The sequence below is a fragment of the Sciurus vulgaris genome (assembly GCF_902686455.1).
Source record: "Sciurus vulgaris genome assembly, chromosome: 4".
Lineage (NCBI taxonomy): Eukaryota > Metazoa > Chordata > Mammalia > Rodentia > Sciuridae > Sciurus > Sciurus vulgaris.
Window position 1 is genome coordinate 16020134 of NC_136464.1, and position 10774 is coordinate 16030907.

Genomic DNA, 10774 nt, shown 5'->3' on the forward strand with positions numbered 1-10774 from the left:
CTACATCTTCTGGTGTATTCTTGGGACAAGATATTTGTCTATGGATGGGGTAGGAGGAAAAGTCAGGGTGGAGGCCAATCTCTTCCTGATTTCATACATTCCATTCATCCCGGAAGTTCTTCCTGTGGTCAGAAGGGGTGACGGTGGTCTAGGTGGCACTCGGGGCTTTTGCAGCCAAGCTGCCTCTCTCCATTCCAGCCATACCTCCGTTGCTGCCTTGAAGAACACGGTGACTGTCCTGTAGGTTCCACATATTACAGTCCTGATGCCCCTGCTTTGCTCATGGTGTCCCAGCCCTCCAGAATATGGGCCTTGCCACTCACCTGGGAGCTTCCTCTTTGATACCCAACCCAAGGGAGCTTTCCTGAAGAATGGATGACATCTGCATTTCATTTCCTATCACTTTTCTTGCACCTGAGTAAGAAGTTACATAATGTGTATATATATATATATATATATATATATATATATGCATGTATGTGTACATACCTATGTATACACACACACAACCATACATGCACACAGACACACACACACACACATATGCAAATGTTTTTCAGTCAGCCTCAGTAGGTAAAGCAGAGGGACTCTCTCATTCACCTGTTTGTCCTCAGTAGTAGCCCAGGGCCCAGGGAGAGCGGGTGTTCAGTAACTGTGTGAGTGATTGAAACATTAGCCTGGGTGGAACCTCTTCTAAGAGAAGGGGGAGAGAGGTATCGGTGGTCCCCAAGCACCTGGCAGGAAGGGGGTCTGACTCCATTTGTGTATTTCAAAGTGAGGAAAACAGAAACATATGCTGCAATGAAGCTGGTTTGCTATTCCTAAGGGAAAGGCCTGGGTACTGCTTGGGTCCCAGACTTGGCCCTGGTTCAGAGAAATGCGTTCCAATGGCCAGCCTCTGCCATCGTGCCCGGAAGCACGTTACCTCCAGGGGGGGTGGAATTGCATATCCCACCGCTCTGGTGCTTGGGATTTACCCATCTGGCAACTGATCCTGAATCAGTAGCAAGTGACTTTCCATCCCGCCCGGTGCCCTTGCCATCTGATCAGTTTGCTGCCGGCTCTCAGCCTTCACCTGCATGCCATTGGAATGACGCATCGACTGCTATAGCGCTTCACACCTGGGTCTGCGTGAACTCAGCCTCTCCCTTTGAAAAACTAAACCTGACCCCACCTTTGCCAGCAACTTGATAAACTGATTCTGTTCCCTTCGTTCCTCCTTTCCGATGTACTCCTTGCAGTTTGTTGTGTTGAATTTTGATTACGCTTGCTTGGTTTTCTTTATTGTTCTCCCTTCTCTCATTTTGTTTTCTCCATTCTTCTCATTGGAGGCAATGAGCCGTCCAGCGGCCGGAACTCCCCTCTCCCCTACCGGCCCGACAGCCGCCCTCTAACTCCAACTTACGCTCAGGCCCCTAAACATTTCCATGTTCCAGGTAGGAGCTGACACGGTCTGTCTTGGTGTCCTGTCACAGTGTAGAATGTAGCCTTGTAATCTCGTCTCGTCTCCATTTCTCATGCTCGTTAATTGGGATGCACACAGCTGACAAATCCTAAATTGCAGGATCTGACCTACATGCCTTTCAAAAGTTCTATAAGCGAAGTGTGAGGATCACATTAATTTTACTCAAGTTCTTTTTTTTTTTTTTTAATAAAAGACGTTGGGGACTGAATCCAGGGCCTCAGTCATGCCAGGCAGGCATTCTACTACTGAGCCCTCAAGTTTTTTTGTAGAAGGGTTGAATTGTTTGTTTTTATTTTGTAAACATTTTAATTCTATCTTCATATTAGTGCCTCCAAAGATGTCACTCTGTGGTTCCTTGTTAAATGATCATGACAGCAGTCTAGATACTTTCTTGTCCTCCAGACTGAACCACAGTGTCACCTGAGAATACCTTTATACTTCCTGTTTGTCTCCGGTGTGGAGATTTTTTTCAGAAAGGTGTAGCATCGGATGGGTGGGTGGTCTCTCTACAGTGCGTAACTGACAAGCCACCCCCGTAACCCAACCCACAGAGACATCTTGCAATTTAGGTGTAGTGCTGCCAGCTTTGCTCCAGTAGTCACAAGCATTGGCTGTCACAGCACAAGTAGTAATTTGCCATCAGAAACTGGAAAGACCAGAATCTGTCCCTATCTTACCCTTTAGGGTCGGCTCAATTCCTCAGAGTGGGATTGACCAGCAGAGGTCGTGTTGATATTTTTCTATCAGCAGTGTATCATTTTATTCCTTTTAGCTACTGAACATGGTTCAATAAATTACCCAGTATGCTAATGTGAGTACATACTTACAACATATATTAGTTTTATTTTTTTTCTTGCTTTCTAAATTTACCTAAGGAAATAGAGGAAAGTTCAGTGAGATTGACCCACTAAGCTAGGACAGCCCTTTTTTAAGTTTCATTAAATCTTGGAAACCATCGTTCTACATTTGGGGGATTTTGACTTTCCTGGATGGAGAATATCTACTTCAATTAGGAAGCTTCCTGCCTATTTCTGAGCCCATCAAATCATATATCATTCCACTCATAGAAAGGGAGAAGTCACACAGCCACTCACAAGTATCCAAACACGACTTGCCTTTTTTTTTAAAGCATTGCATAATTTAATCAAACTCTAAAATAATTTTGATGAGCTAGCAGTTAGTTTGACTAATTAAGACTAGTGGAAAAGAACCACCTAGGAAAATGAATTTGGCTAATTAATTAACGAAGAACACCCCACCGTGATACAGTGTCCGAAAGAAACTTTTGGAAATTTCCTGAATTTTTGCAGCTAATGTGAAATGGTTGCATAATCACATGGGGTTCTATATGAACATGTGAGTAGTGCTTAGTATCTCCGTCATTTTTCTTTCTTCATTTAAAAAAAAATTTGGCCTATCAAAATTCAGATTCTTCTGAGCATCCCATCAGTACACCGAGCTAGCCTTGCACATAGAAAGTGTGTCTGTGTTTAAAAAAGTACTTTTGATTGTTCTACATTGCTTTTCACTGTTCCACTCATTAATTGAAAAAGCAAATTGAGCCTTTGGTATCTACTGGGAGCTCAATTTCTAGACAGTAGCAATTTGGGGATTTTTTCCCCAAACTGGTTATGTCTTCCCCACCATCCGAGTGCTTCTACTGCTTGCGTTTCTTCCTGTTTTAATTCCACTTTCAGTGAAGTATGTATTTGAAATAAATGGCTCATGAATAAGTTACATCTCTCAATATGCTAAGTGTATTACAAAGGCTTCCAGATCATCTTTCTACAGTAATTCACTCATTTCTGTAATCTTTTCTTCCAATGAGCGCCATCTTTGTAATACAAACATTAGCTTTCTGGGTTATTTTTGTTCAGGAGTCTTCAGTTTGGTTTGCCCTTTGGTTGATTTGTTTTTCCATCGCTGAACTGGTTCCCATAATCACACACCTTTGCTTTTCATTTTCACAGATCAAGGGATCAACATTTACCGAAAACCACCCATCTACAAACAGCATGGTAAAACTCGCTTTCCTCCGTGTAGTTTTAAATAGCAGAGTCTGCTGGTCTCCTCTTTGCTGTCTCCTGAAAGGCTTAATTGCTGCTGCTTTTGAGAATCAAACTGGGGCATCCAGCATATTATGACTTTTTGGTCCAATAAGATGCAAATACTGTGAAATTGACTTTCCTGGATGGAGAATACTTGGCTGGATTAGGAAGCTTCCCACCTATTTCTGAGCCCATTAGGCCATGCCCTTCCAGTCAGAGAGACTTTTTTTTTTTTTTTTTTTTTTTTTTTAGCATCAAATAATATAACCAACCCCTAAAATAATTTTAATGAGCTTTTGGTCAGTTTGACTAATTAAAATTAATGAAAAGAAGACACTACTTAGAAAAATTAATTTGGCTAAGCCTACGTGGACCTAGTTACCCCAGTCCCCTGACTTTTCTGAGGCGTGCCAATGTCTCACCATGCAATGGATGGGGCACAAGCTAACGGGTGGTCACCCTGCTCCCAACTCCTATCTACTTGCCTATGTGATATCATGCCATCCCCCTGTGCTTCAGTTTTCTTATCCGTAAGGACCTCTGAGTTGAAAGTTTGTCTCGGACATTCCTGCAAACTAAGAATTACTAGAGTGGATTTTTAATTGTGTTTTCCTGTTCTGAAATATAGCTATTTTTTAACCCAGAAATCACCTTACTTCCTGTAAATCACATTTTCCTCCACTGTTGTTAGGTCTCTATGCATTTATCTGCCATAAATTTTGTGAGTAGAGAGAGAGGTGATAGCCAAAACTGGCCCTCCAGTGATTTCAGAAAATTTTACAGAGGTTGTACCTGAAAATTTGAAGGCTGACTTTAGAATCCAGTTGCCGTTAATAAGTTGTTAAGAATTAGGATGATATGAAAAGCAAAGTAGAAAATACACTAGGAAAAAATATTAGGCCAAAATTTTGGAGAAAAAAGACAGTGTGTATTGCGATGGTTCTAGAGCTACGTTTTCTTCCTCATTATTTTGCAAGGTTTTACATCACGTGCTTGCCTTTTAAGTTTGTTAACATTGTTTTTGTTTTTGTTTTTTTATGGTTTAATGTCTTCCACACACTCATTAACATGTGAATGTTTAACTACTGACTTCACCAATTCTAATGAGTAAGTACTGTTTGAAGTCATGCTTTTTTGTTTTAAAGTAAGAATAAGATTCCCAGAATTTGACTTATCAGTGAGATTTAAAAAAAAAAAAAAATTAAAATCTTTAGACCCTGTCTCTTGGAACAAATAATCAGGATTTAAGGAGATTGGATTAAGTGAGTCTTGATTTGGAAGGAATTGATTGACTTCCTTCAATATTTGCTTTGAAGTACTTTGCTTTTAGTCTGTTGAATTAATAGTAGCACAGACACAGCAGTGTTTGCCAAAGAAAGGAAAGTCAGCTGTTCAGTGCCAAAGAAATAGATGTCATGCCCCAAACTACAGTCTGCCCTGACGTTTTGAGGAAAGGCTGGGTCTAAATTAAGTCACACTCTTTGTGTGTGATGCAGAATTTTGATCTTTCCTTTGCTAATATGTTTTGTGTCTCTCAAAAGGGATTTAGTGTGCAGTGTTTCCTGAGGTTCTGAGACACTGCTCCATGCCCTGCCAGATTCTACCCCTTATTGTTGGGTGACTTTGGTCAAGTCATGCAAGTCAGTTGAGACCCAGAAGGTTATTGGAAGGATGGGGATATTGGAGCTGAAGGCTCAGAAAGTTATTTCCAGATTTCTAAATATATGAACCCAGGAGGAGCAATTATTTAAGACATTAAAATTGTTTTGAAATGTTTAGTAACTCCCAGGCCAGTTTGCAAAATTAGCCAGAATCAGGACCAACCATTTCACCTGGTTTGTTTTGCTCCAACGCTGGGCAGTTTCAGTGCCCTGAGCCTGTGACTCCTCCTTCAAACACAGCCACTAAGGACTCCCAGCTAATGTGGATGCTAGTTTGGCTTTCATTGTTTTCAAGTTGGTTCACTCACTTGTTTGTACAGACCCTCAAACAAAACAGTGAGTGGGGATGGTATACGTAAATCACAATGCTAAATTCCGGCAAGCTGGAAGTGGATTTCTCTATTTCCATTTCTCCCAAGATACAAGGACCCATATGTAGCATGTAAGGATGAAGATGAACTGGACCAATATATTTGTGGCTTCTGGCCAAAGCTACCATCCTTCTGAAGATGAATGACTACAGTAAAATGCCATCATCATGCTTTAAACTCTTTAACTTCAAATTTCTGACTCAAATTTCTAATTATCCAAATTTTCTAATTCTAAAAATAATTATTTACTCTTGGAGAATAATTAGGACTGAATTTTCTATGATGGTATAAACATTCTGTATCTATGCTGTCCTATACAGTAGCCAGTAATCACATTTGACTACAGAGCACCTGAAATACAAGTAGTACAACCAAAGAACTGAATTTTAAGTTTGCTAACTTTTTGTTTTAATTTTATTTATTTAGATTTAAGTAGAGCAAGCATTGGACAACACAGCTCTAGAGCAAGGATTTTTGGTTGTAGGACAGACATAGAGTGAATCTTTGCTTCTAACATGAAGTAAGGAAAATGAGTTGAATTGTCATGGTGATAGAACTTTCTGGAATTGAAACTTCTGCCCAATAATGAGAAAACTGTGTCTGTGGGGTTGTGCCACCCCTACCTTACAGACTGATAGCTAAGCAACCCTGGTTCCCATCCAGATGCAGCTGCTTCGGCAGCCCAGAGCAAGTCCTCAGAAGATATCATCAAGTTTTCCAAGTTCCCAGCAGCCCAGGCGCCCGACCCCAGCGAGATACCAAAGATTGAGACGGACCACTGGCCAGGTCCCCCCTCACTTGCCGCCGTAGGTATGCAACTGATGCAGCTAAGTCATATCGACAAATTGCTAAGGGAGCCGAACATGAGATGCTTGGAAAGGTACAAGAACATGTGTCCACTCTTAAAGACTTTAAGGAAAGTACAACCCAGAGGCAGAATAGTGAGAAGAACTAATGTGGCATTAGTTTGTGTGCAAGTTGCTTCAGCCACAGAAACGCATCTATCAGGGCCTGTCTCTAACCAAACTCACCGAGATCCAGAACTGGTCTAAAACGGATGGTTTGCACAGACAGAGTTATCACTGTGAAATCAACCGTTTCGAGCACGGTTGAGTCAGAGATTCATGGCAAAAGCATTGTTCTGTATAATTAGAGTCTAGTGGGTGGGTTTGCTGAGTGTCCATGGCAGTGTGACTTCTTTCGGTTCCATTTGTTTTAGACTATATCTGGGTTGTAGCTGCAGTTCTCTTAACCAGCAGTCATAATGCTGAAGCACTTTAACTTTCTTGCAAGATCATGTTCTCCATTGCTAAGGAGGGCAGTTACAGAGTAGAAGGTGTTCTGAAATAGCGAGTGAGGTGATGTAACTTTACATCTGTCATCTCCATGAATCCTGTGCTAAAATGTCACTTTGGAGCCATTTCATCCTTTTCTTTATGCTTTCCAATCATGTCTGTGTCTTTAATGTTTTGTCAGTAGTGAAATCACTCAGCCCCCAAAGGGACATTAACAAACACAGAAGTGAATACTGAAAATTCAGTGAGTCAGCCTTACAAAGGCATGACTGTATCTTATCACATTTCTATTGACAACCTGGAAGGCCTTCAATTTTCCAATATTTCCCCAATCTTCTGCATCAGGCTATTTTTATCAAGTTCTTCGAGGAATAAGTTTTACAGGCAATATAATTGGATTTTAAAACAACTGACATTTATAGAAATAGTTGAAGGGAAAATCTACTTAGTTCATTATTCATAAGTATCTTATAGTTACGTTGATGAGATTTGTTTAATTCTTACAAAGTTGAATCTCTTAGTTTTTATTAGAGTAAACTAAAGAGAGAAAATTGACATTGACATTTATGATTTTAAGAACTAAGAATGTGCCAATCTGTGCCCTTCGGGAAGTCTGTGGGGCCATGTGCTTCCTATTCAGTTGTATTGCTGAGCAGGGACTTGAAGGCAGCTAAGCTTTTGCAGAGAAGGAGAATTAAATTTTTATTGTTGAAACTATCATCACTGAATAGTTTAAAGTTCCTTTGGGCTCCAAAATGAGGAAAATGTCTGGTCCATTAATCTGAATGATGAAAACTGAGACTATTAGTTGAGTTTATTTTGATTAGATTAGCAAACTTTCCTGTTTCCTCCCACAGCCAGATTAATCCAAGCAATTTAGGAAAAACAACAATTATCTTAATCTTCCAACCATTCCAATGGATTCCTCCTTTCCATTCCCTGTCTCCCCTTTTCCAGGAAATATAAAAACAGTATGCAGTTTTTAAAATACAGTAATTTTTAGCTTTATTGGCACTGCTTTTACATAACTATTGGTAGAAAATTCTTTTATGTTCATTTTTTAAAGCACGAGATACAGAAAAGTTAGAAACCCATTCCTTGAAAGACACAAATACATATGATTTGTAACTAATTTACTAAGGGTAGGTAACAGTGATAGTATTCTGAAAAGTCGAAATCCTCAAAGAAAGAGAAAACCACAAGATTTTTAATCCTGTCATAAGACAGAAACTGTCTTGTAGATTTGCTGGTATGTAGGTAAATTCAGATTCCTCTCTATTTAAAAATTGACCTCTGGGACATTAGCTGGGGATGCCGCTCCCATTCACTGTGGTGAGCCCTGACCCATGGTTAATCTGATGACTTAGGCTCGGGAGGTGGCAAACCAGTTCTAATTGAGCAGAGCGTTGGTGGGAGTCTCCAACACATTGGACTGGCTTATCAAAGGGGCCCACCTTCCTAGCAAAGCCACCTGGGCTAGTGGATTAGTGGTGGGCATCTTTCCCCCTGTCTTGTCCACTTCACCTTGTTAAGGACCACTGCTCAGCTTGCCAGCCCACCAATTGAACACAGATGGACTAGTCCGTTAAGATTCCCTTGTCGTGGGGCTGACGTGAGAAGTTGTCTTTGCTGTGGAATTAGGAACTGACATGAGACGCAGATCTAGTGGCAGAGAGGAAGATGAGGAGGAGCTCCTGAGACGCCGGCAGCTTCAAGAAGAGCAGTTAATGAAGGTTTGTCCTTACACTACCTTGCAGCTGTCTTCAATTCTAATTCAATACCATTTGTAACTTTTTCAATAACTACTATGTACAAGCCACTAAGACAGGCAAGAGGTGGTCCCAGCCCCTTGAGGCTTATAGCCCAGTGAGACAGGACATACATAAACTTTAATAAGGACTTTGCACTGCCTTTAGAGGCGATGACATGGAGGCTGGAGGTCAGAGGGCTGTGCAAAGGTTGGAGGTATGACTGTGTGGGGTGGGCTGCGGAGCATGTGCAGAAAGGATGCAGGAGGGCGGGTAGGTGAGGCGTGCATCTGGAACCTGCGGGCTCTGCTGGAGGAAGTCCTTCAGGATCGGACATTTCTCCAAGTCTCTCCGCAGAAATCGGGGGATCTTATGCATATCTAGAGCAGGAGAAAAGGAATCAAGGGACTGCCACCAAAAGGTGCCCGTCATGTCCTCCTTCCTCTAGCAAGGGCCTGCCACAAATCAGAAGAAAGGCTGATCATAAACTGCTCCACCAATAAGGGCTGATGCAGCCCTTGAAATGATGTTTTCCAGAGATATGAGAAAAGCACATAGCATGAATTATATGGGGGGGAAAGGATACAAAGTATAATCCAAATTTTGTATAAAACATGTATAAAAAATAGATGGATATAAATCAGAAATGGTGTTACCTCTGAGCAGCAGATTATGGGTTCATTCTTTCCTCCAGATTGTCTAGAATATGTACAATAAGCACATACTTATTTTCTTTCTTGCTTTTAAACCAATGCAATTTTTTAAGGATTTGTTCCCAACATCAAAAGTCCACCACAGGGCTGGGGATATAGCTCAGTTAGTAGAGTACTTGCCTTGTATACACAAGGATCTGGGTTCAATCCCCAGCACCACAAAAAAAAAAAAAAAAATTCCACCACACACTCGCATACACTTCCTGAGGTCACCCACTGACACTTCGGGGACGGCAAAGGAAGAACAGCCTTCTGACAGAACCTGGCCCAGGGAAAAGGAGCTGTGACATTGGGAAGGCTAAGAGGGGTATAGGATCCAGAACCTGTCCTGCTTTTTGAGGAACTTCCGGGCCCTGGACCTACCTGCATTCAGGCCCTGTAGGGTCAGGAACTTCTTGCAAGATCTTCTGCAAAGAAACTAGTTCCACGAAAGTAATCACAGATTTTGCTTTCATTTTTCTTTTTCTTTCTTTTTTTTTTTTTTTCTGTGCATAGCTTAACTCAGGCCTAGGGCAGTTGATACTGAAGGAAGAGATGGAGAAGGAGAGTCGGGAAAGAGCATCCTTGTTAGCCAGCCGCTACGATTCTCCCATCCACTCAGGTGAGCAGCGGACCCTTCCTTGCATGAGCTGAGAGCTGGGGCCTGCCTGGCCAGTTGCACAAGAGGCAGGACCCCTTATGGTGATCTCCAGAGTTCCCGCTAATCCTGAGATTCTGTTCTATATGAGTACATAGCACCGAACCTCTGTAGATCAAACAATGAAGAACTCAAAAAAATGTAACACCACGTTCAAAGATGTGGAGGTGTTAAGTTGCAGAACCAGAATTTAAACTCAGCAGCCCATCAGCCTTCCATGCCCTTGACAGATGGGATACTCTAGACCAGGCCTCCCAGGAGCCCAGTGTCTAGCCAGCAGGTCTTTAAATGGTTGGTTTCCAGGTCAGTTACTGCTGCCATATCAGTGGGGCAGGGGGCCCTTGTGTTCAGTTATCCCTGGGTTTGAAACCTTATTCAGCTCTATGAGTTGAGTGACCTCTGGTGGGATACTTCTCTTCACTCCTATTTCTTCTTTTGTAAAATGGAAATAATAATCATGTTATCAGGGCACTGAGGACGCAAGGAGATAATGCCTGTCAAGCACTTAGATGGGGGCCAGAAGCACAGTTCTCTTCGACCCTGCTGGCTCTGTCATTCTTTCCCTGCCCTTCCACAATAATGTCACTGTTATGATACCCTTTCCTGGGTCCCTCAAATGTGGTGGCATTTTGTAAACATTTGAGCCAGTATTACTTGAATTGTTTTTGTTAAATCTCTTCTGCAAAGGAAGCGGATACACTGTCAATGTCATTAAAGAACTAGATTTCTGCTATCCTGACGATAGCTTTTTTATCTTTTTCTCACTCAGCTTCATATGCTCCATCATCTAAAACATCATCTCTTCCTGGCTATGGAAAAAATGGGCTTCACCGGGT

The 10774-nt window shown here is 41.7% G+C and overlaps 1 protein-coding gene across 10 annotated transcripts in view; it reads left to right on the forward strand.

Moving 5' to 3' along the window:
- Positions 1-10774, forward strand: part of ABLIM1 (actin binding LIM protein 1) — a 307615-nt gene that overhangs the window by 288426 nt on the left and 8415 nt on the right. For 5 of the 10 annotated variants that reach the window (XR_013763491.1, XR_013763492.1, XR_013763493.1 and 2 more), the window contains 6 exons: positions 1332-1436; positions 3436-3483; positions 6209-6355; positions 8482-8573; positions 9797-9902; positions 10708-10772. Coding sequence is in view for 5 of the 10 variants with exons in the window: in XM_079137919.1 (XP_078994045.1) it covers positions 1332-1436; positions 3436-3483; positions 6215-6355; positions 8482-8573; positions 9797-9902; positions 10708-10772 (557 nt within the window). In the remaining 5 variants the exon portion in view is untranslated. The remainder of the gene's footprint in view (positions 1-1331; positions 1437-3435; positions 3484-6208; positions 6356-8481; positions 8574-9796; positions 9903-10707; positions 10773-10774) is intronic. The other 5 variants (XM_079137919.1, XM_079137922.1, XM_079137920.1 and 2 more) reach the window with 5 other exon arrangements.